At 46.5% G+C, this 21,650-nt stretch overlaps 1 protein-coding gene across 1 annotated transcript; it reads right to left on the bottom strand.

Annotated features, from left to right (window-relative positions):
- Positions 1-1,022: 1,022 nt before the first annotated feature.
- Bag3 (BAG cochaperone 3) lies at positions 1,023-17,105 on the bottom strand. Its single transcript, XM_010634654.2, has 7 exons — positions 17,031-17,105; positions 16,647-16,734; positions 9,582-9,676; positions 6,874-6,945; positions 6,295-6,621; positions 4,194-4,589; positions 1,023-2,077 (listed from the first exon to the last, which is right to left on the bottom strand). Exons 1-7 carry the CDS (start codon positions 17,103-17,105, stop codon positions 1,268-1,270), a joined length of 1,863 nt encoding a protein of 620 aa, XP_010632956.1. The 3' UTR covers positions 1,023-1,267.
- Positions 17,106-21,650: the final 4,545 nt, after the last annotated feature.

A 21,650-nucleotide genomic window follows, 5' to 3' on the forward strand; every position in this document is an offset into this window, starting at 1 on the left:
AGCTCAGGGACTCTTCACATTTCTCGCTGAGAGTTCCAAGGTCTCTGACTTTCCTCTTTCTTCTCACCTTTATTTGGCAAGTAATTACAGAACAAAATCCAGTTTATTTCCACATTTCGGGCTGTGGTCCTTCCCACGCTTTAAGAGCACAGACTGAAAGAACGACCTTCCACCCAGTAGCTGCTGAGTACATCTGGCCCTTAACCCCAGAGGCTTCTAGGAACCCAGTTAGGGAAGATAAACCTGGTCCCAGCCTGTCTTGGTGACTCAGAGGTGTCAGATAAAGATGACCCCAAAGCTCCTGGAGCACATTCCCAACCCTCAGTGACCCAGACTTCATGAACACTTTGGCAATGGTGGAAACTGGCTTCCTCTGTGCACCTGTGAACCATCTCGGCCCTGCAGCGAGGCCTGAGGGTGGCCCCAGGCCAGGAAGGCAGAAATACTGCCAAAGTGGTAACCTGGCGGCTGGCCGGGGCAGTCTGCAGGCGTGATGTGGCAGGCACATTCCGTGACCCGAGTCCATAGGCCCAGCCCCAGGTTCCGGCTCTGTCTGAGACTGACAAGTGACCAACTCATTCTCGGGAGCCTGGCAGATAGAGACATTAATGTTTCCCAAAACAGGATTGTAAAATCATGCACCATTTATTTCTAAAGCCAGGGACAATCTTCATGTCACCACTCTTCAAAGTTTTACAAATCATACTCACACAAAACTGAGTTATATAATTACTTTATTTTTTTCCTCTTTGCAAATATAACATTAAAGTCATCCAACATACAGATAATACTATAGCTCCTTACACATCTTATTCTATCTAAATTTAGATATTTGAACTACGAGATGAAAATCATCCCATTAAAATGGCAACATTTCCAAAAAATGCATTTCATACTTTATGTGATGGGAAATTGACTCCCCATCTACCTCCCCCGCAAATTCCTTCAGTCCAGAGCTATAGGAAGACAGTTCGCAATCGCGGCTAACATGTGGTGCCCATGCACAGAAAGGGACCCGAAACAATAAGCAATGGGGTTAAACTTCTGAAACAAGCAACTTCTTTATCTGTACAGAATAAGAATACAGAAGAAAAGCATCATTTTCCTTTTAGCTCTTGTATTAGTATTTTGCCTCCACCCAAATTACTGTGTACCAAGTGACTACAAATAATAAAAACCAACTGACTTAAAGTTCCTGAAATACATGCAACTTAAAATTCCCTAAAGCACACGATCAGTTCCAAGTCTGATTCCGACTGCGGGTCGACTATGGTGTGAGGTTGCCAGCTGAGTCCGTGGTGCTGCTAGGGTTTGCAGCTGTTGCTTCTTTGGCTTCTGGCTGCTGGGTTTCAGTTTGGGGATCTTCATTTCCGGCACTTTTCTTTCCTTTGTCTGCTGCCATGGCATTCATCCCCATGATCTCCTGAAGTGGCTGATTGGTTTCAAGGTTGCTTGGCTGGAGTTCATAAACCTGGACTTGACCCGGGACATCAACTGCTTTCTGTTCGAGTTTTTCCAAGATGGTCTGAACCTTTCTGACACCATCTCTCCTGGCCTGACGCACATCAGCTCGTCCTTCAGGGTCCACAGAATCCAGGGCAAGCAGCTCTTTGGTCAAATACTCTTCAATCATCAGGTACTTTTTGTCAGTTTTCTTGCCTTCGAAGTTGTCTACAGCTTGTTCCAGCCCCTGCACCTTCTCCAGGATGGCTTCCACTTTCAGAACACCCGGATGTTTCGGTGGGGCCTCAGCTTCTGGTTTGGGGGCTGTAGTTTCTGTAGGAGCAGGGCTGGGGGATGCCTTCTCTTCTGCAGCCACATTCTTTGGGGAAGAAGGGACAGCAGAAGGGGTGGGGCTGGGAGAAGGACAAGGGATTGGAGCAGAAGGGACCTTTACTTCTACCTTCTCAGAGGGAGGGGGTGGCTTCTGGGAAACAGACTTAGAATCTGCCTCCTTGCAGATCACTTGAATCGGGATGTGTCCAGCAAGGAGATCTGGTCCAGCTGGGCCTGGCTTACTTTCTGGTTTGTTTTCTGGTTGAGTGACAGGAGGAGACTCTCGATGGGTCATGGGCTGCTGAAAAAAAAAAAAAAATGGATACAGAGGTATTATTAATAACTGGCTGAAAGTCACAGGCAGCTGACCATAGCTGGTATCAACTGGAAAGAAAATAGGAAAAAAAATTTTTTTTAAGTTTACCAATATAAAAAAATTTCAGAGTCAACCAACAACCAAATTTTAAATGTAGTATTAATCGTCTATATGACTAAACCATTTTTTAAAAATTTCCATTGATCACTCTGGACTATTTGTTACCTCTCACCGAATTACTGTGTAGATGGTATTCTTATGACAAGGGAGTGGGGACAATATAGTTATCAAAAATGAAAAGAGCCAAACCTCATGCTGACCACTGAACAGGGTTTGTTCACAGCAGTCTTGAGTGACTCTGACTCAGGATGCAAGCACGGAGTCACTGTCCCTGATTCTCTGTCCTTACTGTGCAAAGTCTCCCCCTGTGGTGTGACCTTTTCATCTCCTACTTCAGAAAAGAAATTATCTTTTTTAAACCTGTGATAGCCTGTGGATGTGGTGCCACACGCCTGTTATCCCAGCACTAGGAAGGCTGAGGCAGGAAGATTGCCAAGTTCAAGGCTACACAATGAGTTCAAAGCCAACCTGAACTACATAGTAAGGCCCTGTCTCCAAAAACAAAAATATGGTTATTGCGACTTTCCATGGTAGCCCACACTGCATTTTCCAGATAGAGCATGTACTTTGATTTTTGCTTTTATCTTCTTTTTCTCTTGTTCTGCCCAGGTTTGCTCTGCAGAGCTGGTTTCTCCCATACCTCTTCACCTCTAACTTTTCAAAATTTTGGCACCATTAAAAAACCAAACAAACCAGTGGTGGCAAGTCTATGCAGTGTGTGCCGAAGCAGGCTATTTATTATTGAAAGCTCTAAGGTTCACCATCACTGGCCTGGACTAATGGTTTCTGGCCAGACTAATCTATTTTTTAATTTTAATTTAAATTTTTTTTTGGGGGGGGGTCTTTTTTGAGTCAGGGTCTCACTATGTAGTTGAGACTGACCTGGAACTCACTATGTAGTCCAGGCTGGTCTCGAACTCACAGCGATGCTCCTGCCTCAGCCTCCTGAGTGCTGGGATTACAGGTGTGTGCCACCACGCCCAGCCTGGTGTTTTTGTTTTTTAAACTGGGGATTAAACCCAAAGCCTTCTCATTGAGCTACACTCCATCCTTTTCCTTTTTCTTTTTTTTTTTTAATTTTGAGACAAAGTTTTGTTAAGTTGCCCAGGCTGGGTTCAAATTTGCTATCTTCCTGCCTCAGCCTTCCAGAGTGCTGGGATTACAGGTGTGTGCCACCATGCTCAGCTACGGATGGCTTTTTCTTATGAAAATATCTGCTGATGTAATTAGGAGTACAGGTGCATGATATCTACAACTAACTCTAAAATAGTGATTATATGGCGGGAGGGGAGTGACAACGCCTACGCAGCAAAATGTTAGCAAACAATGAATTTGAACTAAGGGCATATCATACTTTGCTGTATAAATCTCACAACTCTCTTTTAAAGGATGCACTTATTTCCAAAACCAACTGTAAAATTAGGATTTTTTTTTTCTTTTCCAGGTCCTTAGATTGTGCCGCTGCTTGTAGGGAGAAGATGCCCCACACTTATTCATGGGTCCTTTGGAGGGGAGGGAAAACAGACTGTGCTGGTGTTTCAGGGAGCAGGTTCAGCCCAAGCAAAGTCATAGAGAAGGGAGTAAGTGGCACAGACCTGCAGAGCGGAGAAGCAGAAACAGCGAGGAGACGGGTTACCTGGCACACTGGGTGCCGGCGGTGTTTGGGGTGCAGAGCGCACAGAGGAACCTGGTCCCAAGTGTGAAAGTGACGGCAGAAGCTCTGCCTCATTGTTTCCTCAGCCCTAAAAGCAGCCACGGTGGAAAACAACCAGCTGAGCAGAAGCTGCAGAAAGTACTGAGAGTTCATGTCCCCTGTCGTGCATTTCTGCTGTGGACCAGCAATTTCTAGAACCTCGCTTTTTTCCAATTTTATTTACACTAACTCAGCAGAGCTGAAGGGGATGTCCAGGGCACAGAGAGCTACTCAGTGCCTGGAGCTCTGATGCTTTCACAGCTGTGTGCGAGCACCTGGCTTCCCTACCTGAGGCCTGTCCACCACAGTGTGCACACGGATGGGTGACGGGGAGTGCACTGGTGTGCTGCTTCTGGCCGGCGAGCCCTCCCGGCTGGATGCGCCTCGGACCGGTGACCTAAACGGCGAAGCTGCCCGCCGGGGCTCCCAGTCATCCCCTTGGATCTTGTGGTACACAGGCTGGTGGGTCTGGTATTCGCCCTGCTGAGCCGGGTAGTGAGTCTTCTGGGCTTGGTGGAAGGAAGGCTGGGCTGCCGGCCGGGTGACATTCTGCTCATGTATCACTGGGATGGGGATGTAGCCCCGGGGCAGCGGGTGACTGCCCAGGCTGCTCCTGCCCGAAGAGGGCAGGCTGGCCGAGGAGGACGAGGATGAACAGTCAGAGGCAGCTGGAGACTGGGACCGCTGTGAGAGACAAAGGATAGAGGACGCGCCGTCCGTGAATGATACGCTGTTCTGGCAATCCAGCCTTCCGACATGCACCTGCTCCCCAGCACCTTGCTCCCCAACATCTGCCACCTGGGAAAGGTTTCCACTCTCAAACTGCAGTGCTAGGGGTGGGGGGTGTTTCAGGGGTAGAGTGTGAGCCTAGCACGAATGAGGCCTAGGTTCCACCCCTGGGACTGCAAAAAACTATTAAGACTGAGAACTCTGGAATAAAGAAGACTGGGTTCCAATGCTTAGCAGCTCAGTAGCTTTTCCTGAGCCCCATCTGAATTGAGAAGAATAACAGCCCCATCCACAGCTGTTGTGAATTCCGTAGAATCATCTGTGTACACTCCGCACACGAGCAGCGCACACAGGAGGTGTTCACCCACTGTGTCTGTTGTGACTACATATCCTCTCACGCCCCTTTCCTTAACCCTTTCTCTAATCCAGAAAGAACCAGCTGAGTAATGGGGAGCTGCATTCCTCTGTCCAGCCCAGGGCCCCAGGCCAGATCCCTTTCTCTTGTGGATCCCATTTGTCTAGAATATGAAAAGGGTGTCTCCCCAGTTGAAGTCTAAGGATCTTTTTGTTTTGTTTTGTTTTGTTTTATTTTTTGAGACAGGGTCTCACTATGTAGTAGAGACTGATCTGGAACTCACTATGTAGCCCAGGCTGGTCTCAAACTCACAGAAATCCTCCTGCCTCAGCCTTCCAAGTGTGGAGTCTAAGGATCTTGTTAGTTTAAATTTCCAAAGATTGATGTGTCACTGATTTTTGCAGCAAAAACATTATAAATGTAAGTGTCGCCTCTCCAAAAATGCTTCCTTGTATCTCATGTTTAACCACAACTTTTCACCCCCAAGCAGGTGGTGAAGCCAAACAGATTCAGAACAGAGAGGCAATCACAGTGCTGGGTGTAGGCAGGAAATGAAAATTTGTGCTCAAGAATAATGTCAGTGGACTGGAGGGGATGATGAACAGACAGGAAAATGAAGACAGCTTACTGCTAAGAGCCAGATTAGCAACTATTCTTTAGCTATTAATGCGCTCTACTAATGCAGTGAATCTACCAGCACACCCTGAAGTGCTGGGCTTTGGGAATAAAACCCTATCTCAGAACTGCTGCCTTCCTAATTCCTATTTGAGATTCCTTTTAAACTGTGGGTGATGCTTTGTTTTCATTATCAACATAGCTCTGAGCAGTTTGTATTTCTCCATAAGTATCACACTGACCAAAATAATAATACAGCTCTCTCTGAAACAAAAAGCCCAGCATGAATAGGGAATACCACAATCAGAAGCCAGGAGGCCAGGCTGGTTCTAGCTCTGCTACTTCTACCTTTACGCATCTGAAACAATCAGTTTATAGTTTATTCTCTTGGTTCCAGTTCCTTAAGTACACAAATAAGCCATGTTGGGCTGGGGACTTAGCTCAGTAGCACAGCACCTACCTTGCAAGTGCAAGGCCCTGAGCTCAATCCCCAGTACTAAAAGAAAGAAAGAAAAAAAAAGCCATGTGACTCCCGAGCAGGCCACATGGAAAACACACCTGTGAAACACCTAGGGATAATGTGGGGCTGTCAAACTGTCTTTGCAGGGGGACCTGTGATGCTGCAGGGGAGGCCCAGCCCCTGGTGTACAAACTGGCGCTGGGCCCAGGATGAGCAAGGCCTTGCCTTACCTCAGGTCCGTGGGAGGCTGGGGGCGGAGCTGCTGCAGCTGCTGCCACGGGGCCACACTGTTTATCTGACTGGGTGGCCTCTGGCATACCACGCAGAGGTGACTGGGACCTCTGAGGAGCGGCTGCCGCCGCCTCGGTTCGGAATCGCTGTGTCCCAGGCTGGGGATAGGCACGGAAATGGTGTGGCTGCCGGTTCTCAGAGCCTTCGTGGAGGACCGGAATGGGAATGTAGCCTGGCCGGAGCTGAGGATACACAGGATGGCCTTCCCTAGTAAGCAGCAGCCTGGACCCCTCCCGTGAAGGGCCATTGGCAGAAGATGCAGTTTCCTAAAATAAAATGTGGAGAAATAGATTGATTAGAGACTGGAAAGAAAACAACCCTGAAGAGGAAATAGTGGTGCTGAGTCCTGTGATCTTCCAGTGGTTGGACAGCGAAGCACAGGGAGCCCAGCTACTCCACAGCCCCTGCTTCTGCAGCGGTGTAGGTAGAAGAGCTGCTGGCTGTCCCGCAAATCTTCAGAGTCCTAGACCAGAAGGTGATCCCCCAGGAACAAGAGTCAACTCCCAGAACGAAATTACAGCAAGCTTCTCTTCTTCCCAAAAGGCCCTCAAGGTTCCCAGAGTTTGTAACAGATCCAAACACAGCACAACCTGGAAATCTTTACAGAAAAGTGAAGGGCGAGGCACTGCTCTCTCGGGAATATTGTTAGGACAAGCTCCAAGGGAGTGAGCTATGCAGGAATGCAGAAGCGTCACAGGAAGGGAGCAAAACCCAGGAATTAATGGTGCTAGTGTTATGCCAACTGACAAGAGTCTGGCAGCCAAACTCCTGAACCACTCAAGCTTTGCCTGGGCCCAACTGTGCACTTCCTTATGAGATCCAGTTTTAGCAAAAGAACCCTGCTGAATCGGGTGAGCCAGAACTTCCCTCCTGCCTGTGGTATCTGATCATCCTCGGTTATCTGATCAGGTTCCCTGACTCAACTGCCCCCACGCCAGGGGCTTCTGAGCACCCTGGCCGGTCTGAAGCAAGAATCCTGTTAGGTCAGTTTAGCCAGAATCTCCCTTTCCCTGGATGTTCGTTCCTTTTAGTTGTTTTCCATTCACTGACCCTCATGCTGCTGCCTGGCTACAAATTCCCACTTGCCATGATGCTGTACTGGGAGTTGAGCCCAATCTCCCTCCCTCTACAAGACCCCACTGCAGTCTTTCCCACTGTGCTTAACAAGCAGCACAGAATAATTTTTTTTCTTTAACACCACAAAGCATGCTTCGGTGAGGAGCAGTCGGGGTCCCTCTCTTATGTCCTCTCATGAAGTTCTCCCTTCCGTGGCCTGGCTATTTTGGGACCCTTGAGAAGGCCAAGTTCCAAAATGTACCATAGGGAAAGATCTTATTTCAGACAAGGCCGGCCAGCAGCTCCCTGGGCAATGCCATCTCTCACCAAGGCAGCGTAACACAACCCTCACCATCCCCTCCTCAGCATGGAGGATCCCTCCACAGGGGATCTAATGGTCTGGGTCACATGTACATATCTGAGTACATCGGTATTAAAGGGAGTGAACCTTCTTTAAGGAGGTGTCTCTCGATACACCTGTAATCCTAGCACTTGGAAGGCTGACGCAGGAGGATTGCCATGAGTTCGGTGCCAGCGTGGGCAACGTCAGTTCAAGCCTGGACTATATAGTAAGACCCCCCCAAGGCATCTCTACACTGAGGATCTATGAGACTGCCAAGTACAATTTTTGCTGCAAAACTGGTCAAAAGGACAGGAACCACAGGCTGATTTGCAGTTTGAGTGAAGAGACCATTAGTTTTGCAATGTTGCTGTTTATACACAGATGTGGGGACCAGGTGGCTGGCCATGGAATTTAGCTCTTTCAGACCCACCAACTGCCTCACTCCTGCTGAGTCCTTGCTCTAGTAAAGCTCCTAAACACAGGAAAGGCAAGGGTGTCACTGTGTCCTTGGGGACACTGCAGACAGGCACTTGGCACTCTCAGATTAGAATACCCACGTGCTCAGGGCAGCAGCATTATTTTAGTTTGCTTAACTCTCAGGTCACTCCTCTCAGGAGCAGGAGTGGATCCAGGCCTCACATTCAGAATCCAGCTCCTGCTGTGAGGGAGGCACCAAAGGGTGCCAGCCAGGGGTACTGAAGAAGTCCTTTATTGCTCAGTCCTGAGCCACAACATTCCTCTGGGCAATGTGTCCACTAACTGGGATTTCCTTCCAGCTGCAATCAGGAGCCTGCCTAAGTCCTGTGAAATCATCTGTGCTGGCCTCTCAGGGCTCACTGTCTCCTAGCCATATTCAAAGCCTCCGTCACTGCACCCACTCAAAGCCAAGCAGCTAGCAAGCCTGGACTCCCCCATCCGACAGCATGATCGGCCCCAACAGGTGTGACCTCTGCACTGGGGGCCAACAGGATGGGTTTACAATGCACAAAACAAACAGGAAGCAATTTACAAAGCAGCAGAGGCTGAGGTATGAGGGCAATGCAGGGCTTTTCAAGGGTGGTTAGCCCCAACAGGACCCAAGTTCATTCTTGTCTCCATTAGTAACAGCCCTGTGAGCCTGGATAATTCTCTTACCTCTTTTAGCCTTCATTTCCTTCTGTAGAAACCAGAGTAGGCAATGTCCACTGTGCAGAACCACGATACAGTTTTATAAAACACACTAAGAGGAACACCCAAGCCCATGACAAATATGAGCCCCTTCCTCAAAGAGGCACAAGATTATGCTCTTGAGGCTTCCAAGTATCAAAGAAACCCAAAGTGATGGATAAAACTAAGTGATGGCGATAGGGATAGGTGGTGACGGTGTATACCTATGGAGAAATCTATCAAAAGCTACACTTCCCTGTAGCCCTATAGAGCCCACCCATACTACCCAAATCTAACAGGTTAGTCTAACAGGTAAGAGTTTCCAACCCCACGCCCCTTGTCCCCTGCCAGGGCCTGAGATCCTCAGACAAGCGACGAAGTGGCTCCTTGGGGAGAGCCCCGGGATCGGGAAGGCTATAGAGCTGGTCCACATTTTATGCAACTCAGTGACTGTATTTCATTTCACACCTCACATGAAAGAGAAAAGGGAAGAAAGAAGAAGGAATGAAATGAGGGAGGAGCACTCATCCTGCTCAAGGACCATGACAGAGGCTGTGTGCTAGAGCTGATGCCCAACTTTGGTCTTTCCAAAAGTATCGTGTCTAGGTCAGGTCACCTTGGGCAGCGTCAGTGTGGTCACTGTCAGAGCAGCAGCTGGAAGGGAGGTTGGACAGAAAGTACTGAGCCATAGGAGAAGACGAGGCTGGAGGCCCACGTCCTGTCCTCAGAGTTGCTGATCATCACGGTGAGACAAAGCCTCAGCTGGATGGGAGGAGCTGAAAAAGGAAAAACTAGGGCACATCAGAAAGTGAGGGAAGAGGTCAGGGATGAGTAAAGAGGTGATAGCACAGCAGGGCAGAGACACAGGAGGGAATGGGAGGACAGAGGGGAGAGTGGAGGAGGCTGGCAGAGCCGGAGAAAGGAAGGAATGGGTTCTCCACCAAGACTCAGGTCTTGAACTTGGAACTGAATGGAAAAAATCATGCTGCCAGCAGGCACAAGCTGGATGGCCACGAGGGGAGGGCAGCCTGGAGGCTGCTTTTCCTTACAACCCTGAGGTCTGTGCTCCAGGGTCTGCATGAGTAAAAAAAACTGCGTCTTTCTGTGAATGTCACATTTGAAAGGAGTTCCAGGCCCCCTTCTATTATAGGGTTTTGCCTTAGGTAAGCAACAGACCGCACTCACTTCACAAAACAGACAATTAACACTTGCACTTGAATGAACAATTTAAAGAAAAAATGAAACTCCTGTGCACAATAAGGTCTGCGCTGGAAATGCCAAAACCTCTAAGGTTCCTACTGCATCTGCACTAGTCTTACTGTAGCCTGTTTTTACCATGTAAAAAGCACCATCTGAGGAGTCACGCTGCCCATTCTATCTTCTATGGTGTTTTCATCATAATCTTGTTTTAAAAAGATGTTTTCAAATGAAAAACAAGTGCAAGATTTATAATTCCCCTGGACCAGTGGTGGTGAACCTATGGCACAGGGTCACAGCCAGCTATCTGCTGTCACTGAAAGCTCTAAAAGGTTTGTCATCCCTGCCCTAGGACATGACTAAAACCTATCCTCTCAGTCCATTAAGAAGTGCTCTCAAGTTCAAGCACATATATAGAGATGGCTTCTTGGTTACACCAGCATTTTGCAGCTCAGACTCTCTGCCTGCCCTGTCTAGACTTCAACAGGGACTAAGCAGTCGCTCTGTGAGATCATGTGACAGGCAGTGAGGTACAATCACAGCCACCAAGCAAATGACTCCTGATTCTCCTCTCCTCAAGACCAGCCTGCATGCAGCTCAGCTCACTATCCTTGTATTTGGGTAAAGACATCAGGAAGACATTCAAGATTCAATTAGGAAATAAGAGCCCCAGAGCCCCACGTTCACTGCTTATATCTCAGTACTCTAATTTATAAAATGGATGAGTAATTCTTCCCCCTTGTTTGCATATTGCATTAAAATCCTCTGAGGTATGTCTCGGGGCTCCAAACAATTCCATGTGTGAGTCGGCAGGAAGAAAAAGCAGGAACAAATCACCCAAATTTGCCCTATAAGAGTTAAGACTTTATTATTAAAGAAAGCCTGACTCTGAGCCTGGGCCTGCGAATGGGCTTATCTGCTGACGACCATAGCTAAGCTTCACTGCTGACTTGTAACAAGTACACAGCCAGAAAGGGAACAGCTGGGAGACCTGCAAGAAACTGTACTTGGTCCCACTTCCTGCTCTGCCCCAAAATGTGTTATCTAAGCAGCTTGCATCCCTTCCCAGGACCCCAGTTTACTCAGCTGTAAAATCCAGGGAAGGCCCAGAAATGTTCTACAAATCTGTGGTTCTCCATCTGTAGGGGACAATGGAGCACCCAGGAAACGGAAAAAAAAAAAAAAACAGACTCTAAGGACAGCTCAACTTGGTCTACCCTAATAGGTAGGTACATGAGGACCTTGAGCAATGGGTTCATGTCAGCAACTACTGGAATTCAAGGCACCCAAAGTCTCATGTACCAAACGAAGAAGAGGCTGAACACCAACCTCCAGCCAGCAGTCCTTGAATTGGGGCAGGGAGAGTGCCCTGCCCAGGGTCCCTTTAGTTGTGCACCTATTGATATGTAAGCTGAGAACATTCATGGGCCGGTGTGGGAAAAGGGTTTGCGCTGGCCCATCCACAACTGGAACCCTCTATGTTAGTGGTCCTAGGAACCCTAAAAACAGTCTGTCCCCCATCAGCTTTGAACTTTGGCCCCATTAGTGAGTGCACTTACTCCTAGGGCTGCCCCATAACACTTCTGACTTGACAGCCCCAGAGCCTTAAGTAGGACACAGATTTTGTTAACTGGGTTTTTAGGCCAGAAGAGCCTTCACCCAGGTCAGGTGTTGAGTTTTACTAACACTTCAAAATTAAAAAAAAAAAAACAGATGGAAGAAAGAAGTAATCCTGGAACTTTCCCTGTAGCTAGGGTCTAGGTAAAAATTAAATGGCTTGGCTCACTTTGTCAGGCGGGAAATAAACACGAAGCTTTCATCTAATTCATAGAGTTGAGCTTCAATATCCTACAACTTTCTGCTTAGTACAACAGGCCATTACAAATAAATTAGCATTATTAGTGTCAGTCTGATATATAAACAGCCATTTGTATCCCGATTAGTGAAATGGATGTCCATGTGTGTTTTTACAAGAGCAAATTTTTAGAAGATGAAACATCATCATCTCTCTTTACAGTTGTGTCTAGATAAGTAGGAATTTTCTATTCCTGCAAGCTGGCACACCGGGCTCCAATCTCTCCCTGCTTTTACCAGGCGGTGACTTCTTAAAATCTTCTTTTTAAGATTCAGTTATTTCAACTCTAAAAATCCTCCTATCTTCCAGCAGTTTATGAAAGATTTCAGCAAAATAAGGCATGAGAAGGTCTTCCTCAACTCCAAGCTACCTCCTGCCCTATAGAATCCTGTTGCTTTATTCCCTACCTAATCACTCATGGGCCAGACTTTCTCCAGCAGCAGTTGGTTGGTCCTATTGTTTATGAGGCCCAGTTCCTCAGCTGTTCTTACCAAGTTGGTAAAAGCCAGTTAGAGCTGAAAGTCTCTTTATGTGACAGTCTTAGAAGTATTGATTAGCAAGGATGCCATTATCTCTGCTGAACACTAACCTGGAAGAAACAGCCAAAAATCTATTCTAAGGGCCCAAGCCCTGAGCTCTGCCCTCTCTCCAACAGAGCAGGGGCTTGCACAGAGAAGCCAACACCCCATTGCACTGATGGAGTTCCTCTAAATGATCCAGAGAACTAAAGGAGAGAGGCCAGGCCGGGCTGGGGCACAGAAAGTCCACCAGGGTATAGAACATCCGCTGGCATCTCAACACCAAAGGGCTACAAGTGGTCCCCCAGCTAAACATGTCCACTGGCAGCTGCTGGTTACTTCCCTGGCTACAGGAAGGGCTAGAGTCTTAGAGCCAGCCTCCAGCCTCCCCACTGTCTGCCACCTCTTGTAGCCTTCTTCAAGGATTTCATTTAGCAGCTGTGGCAATAGGATGGGGCCCAAGGTCACACAGGAAGTTGATATACAGGCAGACCGAGAAGCCCAGTTGAGGGACATTTACATCCTGAACCCACAATTCCAGGACAATTCACACTACCAATGTCCTCTTCAGAAAAATAAAAACAACAAGGCAATCTGCTTTAAACAAATTAAAGCCAGGAGTCACAGATAGAAAAGTACCTGAAGCCTCCACACCAGGAAGAAATCCCTGTCTGAATTGAAAAAGCCCAGGACGGGACCACCCTCACTTCCGGTACCTTTCCATGGCATTCTCAAAGCTGTGTCCCATACAAAAAGCGAGCGTGCTGGTCATATGGACATTCCATTTGTTGGGTGGCAAGCATATAACATACTTCACCAAAAGAAAAAAAATCCTCCAATTCATCACCAGGTGAACAAGGAGAGACCTTTTGTGTGACCAGCAGTGAAACCCTTTGGAAATTCCTGGGGTACTCTTCTCCCCAGCCTAAGCAGCTTCTCCAAGCATTCTCCCCGTGACAACCACAGTCACTGGCCTGTCTCAGGCAGAAGATCCTAGCTGAGTCAATAGACTCGTGGAGCTGAGGATTGGTTGAGGGTCCAGAAAGCCCAACAGCCTTCCTCTCCATACCATCCTCAGAAGGGGCTCAGGAAGCCCAGGACAGCACACCAGTGGGAGAAATCAGTTAAGCTTGATACAAGGGGAGTAAGAAAAGATTCAGCTTCTGAGAAGCAAGACTTCAAGTCTACCTGAGAGCTAAAAGACCAGGCTTGTCATCCGGGGCAGCCAAATGCGTAACTGCAGACACCATCCTAACCTATAGCAGAGGCTGTAAACACCTCCAGGGACTACTCATACTCATCCATTCAATTTGGACTAGACACCTTCCAAACAACATCTCGATTTGGTTTCCCAATCCTGCTGAGTAAGTGCCCATTGAACAGAACAGGACAGGAGAGGAATGAGTTCTGGGTGAGAGAACAATTTACCTAAGATTTCTAGAACCTGTATATCTGATGGTAAGGTCAGGCATACGCTAACCCTTTTGCTATCCCTTCCCTGCAGTACCCATGTACCATAACATTCACGTGTGATTAATGGCTCCAAGCCCTTCCTGTTCCTGGGGTAAAATGAGGCAGGAGAGAAAGCATTCCATTTCGCCTGGCTGAGCTCGGCTGAGGTTCAGAGTTGGAACATTCAAGTGCCCTGGGTCAGGGAGCCACCGATCTGTGCTGAGTCATCGGCCCAGCCATGGCAGGGCGAGCGAGGGAAGACACTCTGAGTCACCACAGCACCAAGACTGCACTAGCACCTGGCACAGGGTCACTGTCAGCACCGGGGCTTTTGCAGAAAAGGATTCACTCTGACCCAGCAGGATGGCTGGCCCTGTTCTGATGCCGAGGGGGAGCCTCCTGCACTGATCCAGAAGGTTCAATCAACCAGCAAACTGACTGCCTTTTCTTCTGCTTACACAGGTGCCTTCCTATCCTCCACTGTTTGGATTTTTTAAACCATTCATTCATGCACTCATTCAAGAAGAATTTTGAAAATAACTAGGGGAAAAATCTACCCCTGTAATTCTACTTTAGTGGGCATTGAAGAAGTTATTTTGAAATAGGAAATGTTTGTTCTCCAAAGGGATGCTGAGGAATTTTCAGCAAGAAGTAAGTCTCCCCTCACTTCACCAGGGCACAGCCCTGTGCTGAGAGATTTGGACAGCTGAGATGTTTACAGGCTCCAGACACAGGCCAGGGAGCAATCTGTGACTCTGGCTTTTCTGAACTAAGAGTGAATAAGAAGCTTTGTATATATACATGTCTGATCTTACTGTCAGCCACAAGAACAAAACACTAGAAAGACCCATTTTCCCAGTGCCCAGACTTCTGTCTGTGTAGCTGTGTCTGGCTGCTTTAGGCTCCCAGCTCCTCCTGCAGTACTGCTGGAAGATGCTGTGTCACTGATGGGAACAAAGTAGAGCTTTTCCAGACCCATCAGGAGGGACTTAAAAAAAATCAATGCTGACATCATCTGTGCAGAAAAGGCCATTCAGAAAGTAGTCAAAAGGACAGGCCTCTGGGGACATCTGGAACCAGGGACAACACTGCAGTGCTGAGGGACCCACAGGATTCCCCTGACACAGACACCTATCTATATATCATAAGGGGCAGCTTTTCTTTAATCAGCCTGTGCAGGCCCACAGAGAGTCACTTGTTTGATTTCTACTAAGCAAGGGTACAGGCCCTCCTCAGGCACTGACAGAGAGATAAACAGATGGACTCTGTCTGTCCAGCTCTCGACAGGCAAATGAGCCATGTGCCCACCTTGTGTAAAAAGATTTGAATTAGGGTAATATGGAGTCCAGAGCAGGGACAGCCTGCTTCTGACTGAGGGAAGGAGGATGTATTTCATAGAAAAAGGCATTGAAGTAAGTTTTCCTCTATGGCATTTAAAACTGTGACCTAAACCCAGTGGGTACTCAGTACATTTCAGATGAGATGAATAAGTGATGAAGGTTAGGACCCATCTCCTAAGTTTAGACATAGGCTTGGGAAGTGGGCCAGTATCTCTGACCAAGTATACAGACAGATTCAGGCTGTTTACCACCTGGGACTGAACCTGGGGAGACCAAGTATGAAGCGGCCTGGCTCACTAAGGGCAAGAGTGTCTGTCCCTCCTGCAGGACCCCAGACTGGTAAAGCTACGACAGCCATTCTTTTACACCAAGGGCCAAGCAAATTCTCTCTTTGAGCTTTGTTTCTCATGCATAAGACACACTTAGTAGTTTCTCAGAGAGTTATCTTGAAGATTTAAAGAGACAAGTTTTGTAAAAGCACACATCCATATCTGGAACATATGTATCAATATGTTGACAGATCAAAATAATTACATCCATTCCTTCCTAAAGAAATCCTTTCTGTTAAGCTTTTGCACAGTGCCTGGCTTCCTGAAAAGCTGCCAAGGTTGCAAAGATAGCTTTATAGAAATATGTGAAGACTTAATAACACCAGACATCACACAGTGTCACAAGTACCAGACTGAGAGACTGAGATCAACTTCTGCATCTACAAAATGCAGGAGGGGGAGGGCTGGGGATTTAGCTCAGTGGTTCTGCAACCTGCCTCGTAGTTACAAGGACCCGAGTTCAAACCGCGGTACCCCAAAAAAACAAAAAAACAAACAAAAAAACCAAGAAAACAGTTTGTTAGCTCAGTGGTTCTGGCACCTGCCTCGCAAGTGAAAGGTCCCGAGTTCAATCCCTGATATCAAAACAAACAAACAAACAAACAAAAAAACCAAAACAAAAATGTGGGAGGGGAATTGGTGACTGGCCACAGAAGTCTGGCTGAGTCTGAAGTCTGAGGCAGAAATCGTGGCAGTGTGGAGCTGATTCATGACAGCCCAGAGCTAGGGAGAGGAGGCTAGCAAATAACACAGCCAAGTGTGATGGAGGATTCACTGATGTTGGTCAATTCCAGAGGGTCTCAGAGGTTCCTAATAAGCAGGGCCTTTTTCTAGCATCCATATTAAAACAGCAAAACTTGAAGGAGAAAGACAGGCTTGGATTATCTATGGTTTCCTACTTTGGATGGTAAACATCAGAATATCATTTTTAAATGCCAATAAAATGAAAAGTAATAAATACATAGAATGGTTTACATAAGGCAACTGCGTGTCATTCCAGAAATGAGGACAGCACTAGTCAAGCTTCATAGGAGGTATGAAGCTTTCTGACTCACCACCAGCCCTGGTAATATCCCAGGCCTGGCCACCGTCAAATGCTGCCACAGGTTCCTGCCTATGGACACTACTGTCAGAAAGGGCACACTGCACAAAACAGGGAACACTTTATGTTGTCAGAAGTGCAGTCAGTTTTGTGTGAACCAAACAGGCTGTTCTTTTGTTTTGTTTTGTTTTGGTTTTTTGAGACAGGGTCTTACTATGCAGTTAAGACTGACCTGGAACTCACTGTGTAGCCCAGGCTGGTCTTGAACTCACAGTGATCCTCCTGCCTCAGCCTAGCCTCGCCAGTGCTGGGATTACAGATGTGCATCACCACACCTGGCTTAGGCTGTTGTTAGAAGGAAAATAAAGGTGCTGGATCAGCTGGGTTCCCAAGGCACGTGGCCATGCTCTTCATCTGCCCCCGGCTCCAGCAAACCGCTGTCCGTCCAGGGCAAAGGCCTCTCCTCAGCCATGACTGAAACTTGCTGGAAATGAGGACGATGGCACAACAGTTGGCAGTTGATCTAGAAAGTGCAGAATGACCTCATGTTTAAGAAAATTCAAGGGTTTTTGCTAAACCTGAAGCATAGTAGGTCCCTCCATAGTAGGTCTAACTCAAAATATTTCCAATTATCTCTGAAAGGATGTTTCTACTTCTGACAGTACCCAAATGTAAGAGGACAAGACAAGACAGAGGGAAAGGCTCTGGTTCGCTTCTTCCTGGGGTGTAGGAAAAAAGGTCTGACCACATTCCCATTCCTGCACAGCCACCCTGCCAGACTCTGCCTGGGACTGTTGCCACCCTCTCTCCACAACAGCAGAGTCACCTCCAGAAGCCCAGGCACAAAAAGAGTTTCCCCAAGAAGGAAAGTGGAGGCTGGGCAAAGCTCGGCAGCTCAGATGTGAAGCAGACATAGTTTGAGGGAATCCAGGGCCCACAAAGGCACACACTACGTCATGATTTCCCCTCTACCAAATGGAGTAGAGGCCCTTATGACTCACAGCAAGTTCGACAGAATCAGCATCACCAGAAAGATTTGTGGACTTACAGATTTCTGGACCTTACCCTGAATACTCAGATTCAACATGGGATATGGGGGGCGGGCAACATAACTACAATTTGTATTATTTAAAGGAAGCCCTGAAAGTAGCTACGTTGGTGACCTCCAAGATCCACAGAGCAAGAACAGCACTGCTGTGAGACAGAAGGGTCTGTCTGTCATCCCAGGGAGGTGGAGAGGGACCAGTACTGCAGAATACCTGGCCCCTGTTTTCAGGGAGGGATACCAGAGGTTACATGGAAGTGTGCACTTCCTGACTCCACCGTGAATGCTAACATCTATCTCCACAAGGGAAAAATCTCAGGCTGCTAAAAACTTGCCAGGAGATTAATGGGAAGGCTAAGTGTGCAGAAAATTGAAATCCAGGAAGGCTGCAGGTGGGGAGGTCCCGGGGCTTAGAATGGTATCGGATGAAGCCCATATCTTTGCCTCTGGTTGTCCCACCTCTGCAGTGATGGCAGGACACTTGCCCTGGTAAAAAGGGGGAGGAAAGACCTGCTCAAACCACTTTAGGGGAATGCGGAGGATCCCCTACGAGAGGACAGAGTTTAAAACACAAAGTGTGAGTCATTTTCTTCTTTATATAAAAACCATTTCTTTACCAACTTGATTGTTCTATAAATATCCTGAAGCTGAGACCTTTCCCAAAATAGAGCTTTCTCTCCTCTTTTTTTTCTTTTTTTGGTACCAGGGATTGAACTTGGGTCCTTGTGCTTGCAAGGCAGGCGGCAGAACCAATGAGCTAAATCCCTGGCCATTTAATTTACTCACTGCTTCTATTGCTGAGTAGTGGTATCTCACTGTAGGCTGGTTTTTGTTTTGTTTTTGGCAGGGGGGTGGGTACTGGGGATTGAACTCTGGTACCTGTGCTTTCGAAGCAGGCAGAACCACTGAGTCAAATCCCCAGCCCCTTTTTCTCATCTTCATACTCAGGTCTTTTTATTGATTAATAGGAACGTGATGTTCAGAGGGGCCTCTTAGCTCAATTCCCCCAAAACAGTCCTTTTCTTGTTATGGATTAGGAACCAATTACTAAATATAAAACAACACTGAAAATTTCCCACCATATTTAGTCTGGAGTAAGGTATAATTCACATAAGTGAAAACACATTAGTCATCCAGATGTTCTGTAATTATCAAAGCATGGGTTTGAAAACAATGAAGGCCAGATGTGAAGCAGGAATGGCTTAAGGGATTTGGCTCCTATCTGAACATTAGTTTTCTCTTTATGCTTTGATGCCATGTCAACAAATCTCAAATAGTGAATTTTGGAAAGAAAACTCTTGTTTTTGAGTTGATCACATCCAGTCACCAAAATCTAAGCAACCATAGCAGAGGTCAGAGACCCAATATTCATTCTCACAGCAGAGAGAACAAAAAGATACTCAAATAGGCTGCACAGTTTAGTAAAACTTCAAGCCACTTCTAACTTCCAAGTGGATACACTGCCACAGCCTTTTATTAGGACATTCACAGAGCTCTCTCCTTGTTATTGGCACTAGCTAGTGACCTTCAGAAACACACTTGAACTCTGCATTTCTTTTTGTGTGTGTGTGTGACGGGGTCACAAAGTTGGCAGGACTGCACTTAAAACTGCAATCTGCTTGTCTCATCCTCCTTTATCATTTCTTTTTTTCTTTTTTTGGTACCAGGAATTGAACTTGGGACCTTGTGAGGCAGGCAGCAGAATCACTGAGCTAGATCCCCAGCCCCTCCTTTATTATTTCTTTATCAGTAAAATTAAAGTAAAAGTAAAAGACTGAAGTAAAAGACCTTTAAGTCTTTCAACCTGAAAATTCTGACTGGAATTTTCAAATCAAATCTTCCAGCCTAGGATTTCTGACTTAGTAATTCGTATTTTGTTTGTTGAGCACAAAAAGAGCAACTCAACTTGTTTTCTTTCCCTTTTAAAGAGCTTATAAAGCATGGTCTACTCCATCCATAGGGTGGATACAGGAAGATACCAACTTGCTAGGTAAGTTTCATGTTGAAAACAAAGTACTGGCAACGTATATGTTCAAACTTGATCTTCACTCCCAACAAAGGGTGCCAGCAGATTCTGCCTGCCTCATCTATAGAAATAGGACCTCAAAAATATAGCTGTGTACCACACTCAAGAAGTCTGCAGTATGAGAGCTGGTTTAAAGGAATACAAGTTTCACCCAATATAGTAATAGGCTGAAGAAACACACAAAAAGGTATATATCATTATGCCCATCCCAGCTAATTACAGCCTCTTGTACTAACCTTCAAAATAAATATACAATTAATTTCTTGTAAATGTAAACTGCTGAATATACAATGTCTCACTTTTGGGTAGGTAGAGGCTTTTTTTCCCCTTGGTGTACTATTTGGGATTGAACCTAAGGCCTTCATGCTGTGCTACATTCTTGTCTCTTTTTTTTTATTTTTTAATTTTATTTTATGGGGGATTGTTCTTTGTTTTTTTGGAGACAGGCTGGCCTTGAACTCACAGTGATCCTCCTGCCTCAGCTTCCCAAGTGCTGGGATTACAGGCCTGTGTCATCATGCCTGGCTCCAGTGTAATATTTTTAAATCGGGCGAGGTGGTGCACGCCTGTAATCCCAGCACTCGTAATCCCAGCATTCGAAAGGCTGAGGCAGGAGTGCTGTGAGTTCGAGACCAGCCTGGGCTACCCTAGTGAGGTCCAGGTCAGTTTCAACTACGTAGTGAGACCTGTCTCAAAAACAAACAGACAAACAAAAAAACCCAACAATATTTTTAAGAAAAAAATAGTGCAGGCTGGGGATGCATCTCACTGGTAGAGCATTTGCTTAGCACTTGCAAGGCCCTGGGTTTGATCCTTGGCACTGCCAAAAATAAAAGTGCATAAAAATGAAGATGAAAAATATAGGCCTTTTTCCCCCTAAAACTATGGTTTATATGCATGTGGGGGTGGGGGTGGGGGTGGGGATCACACAGTCTAAGTAAGCACTCTACTACTGAGCTATATTTCCTGAAATAATGGTTTTTAAAGCATTTGGTAAGTTTTTAAATCCTCAAAATAATTTATAAAGCTGAGCATTATGGCACATGTCTGTAATTCCATGTCTGTAATTGCCGGTGCAATGTGGATGAGACTCTTATCTAACAAAAAAAAAGTCTGGATAGAGGACTGTCGTAGCTTTGGGGGGACATCTAGATAGAAGCTGTAACAAGTACTGAATGGTAGGTGGAGCTTGGCCTAGCATGTCCAAGGTCCTGGGTTCCATCCCTAGTAACTCACCCAGCTCTTTACTGCTTGTATTTTTGTTTTTTCCAGGCAGTAGTAAGCTACTTCCTTTAAGTATATTTATGTTCCCAATTTTCACCTTGAAAAATAACCTCGAATCTATGGAAATTAAGAAATCAATATATTAATTACATATTTTTAATTATATTTTTTAAGTGAGAAGAATCCAAACTTGTATTTTCAAATTTCCATGCTCTTCATTTCTATATCACTCCTTGGTTATTTATATGCTGAAAGCAAATCCTAAGTACGAATTTTAATACCATAACAAGGAAGGGAATGTATGCCATTAAAAATACGGATCATTCTCTTTCTCTCCAGTGTGAGGCAATGTCGCAAGGCAATGGCCAACAATGACAGTCTCCAACCTCTCTAGTTTAGAAACTGCCTGGGAGAAAAGCACCTTCTTGTTTTTAAATTATACTAGAATATCTTCCTAGTGAAAGCAGTTTCAAACAATAATACAATTTTAACTTCAAATATAGAAAGTAAAAATCAAGAGTATTTACACCAGCCTCCTGAGTCACTCCATGCCCGAGACCGGAGAGTAGTCAAGATAAACCTCAACCCAGTCGCCGAACTGGAAGGTGGGCTTCCTATCACCCCCACCCTGGCTGCGAGCGACCCTCGAGTCAGCCGGTGCGCGCTGCGTGCAGAGACAGCAGGGGTCTCGGTCGCGAGGCCGGGCGGGCAAGGAGGCCGCG

Source organism: Fukomys damarensis, unplaced genomic scaffold (assembly GCF_012274545.1).
Source record: "Fukomys damarensis isolate Sample0158 unplaced genomic scaffold, DMR_v1.0_HiC HiC_scaffold_8, whole genome shotgun sequence".
NCBI classification, from domain to species: domain Eukaryota; kingdom Metazoa; phylum Chordata; class Mammalia; order Rodentia; family Bathyergidae; genus Fukomys; species Fukomys damarensis.

Coding starts and splice junctions, on each gene's coding strand:
- Bag3 (XM_010634654.2), bottom strand. CDS start 17,105: ATGGCTGAGGAGAGGCCTTTGCCCTGGACGGACAGCGGTTTGCTGGAG. Junction 6,946..9,581: donor TCGTCTTCTCCTATGGCTCA/GTACTTTCTGTC, acceptor AAAGATTTCCAG/GTTGTGCTGTGTTTGGATCT. Junction 2,078..4,193: donor CTGTGGTGGACAGGCCTCAG/GTAGGGAAGCCA, acceptor TTTTTTTTTCAG/CAGCCCATGACCCATCGAGA.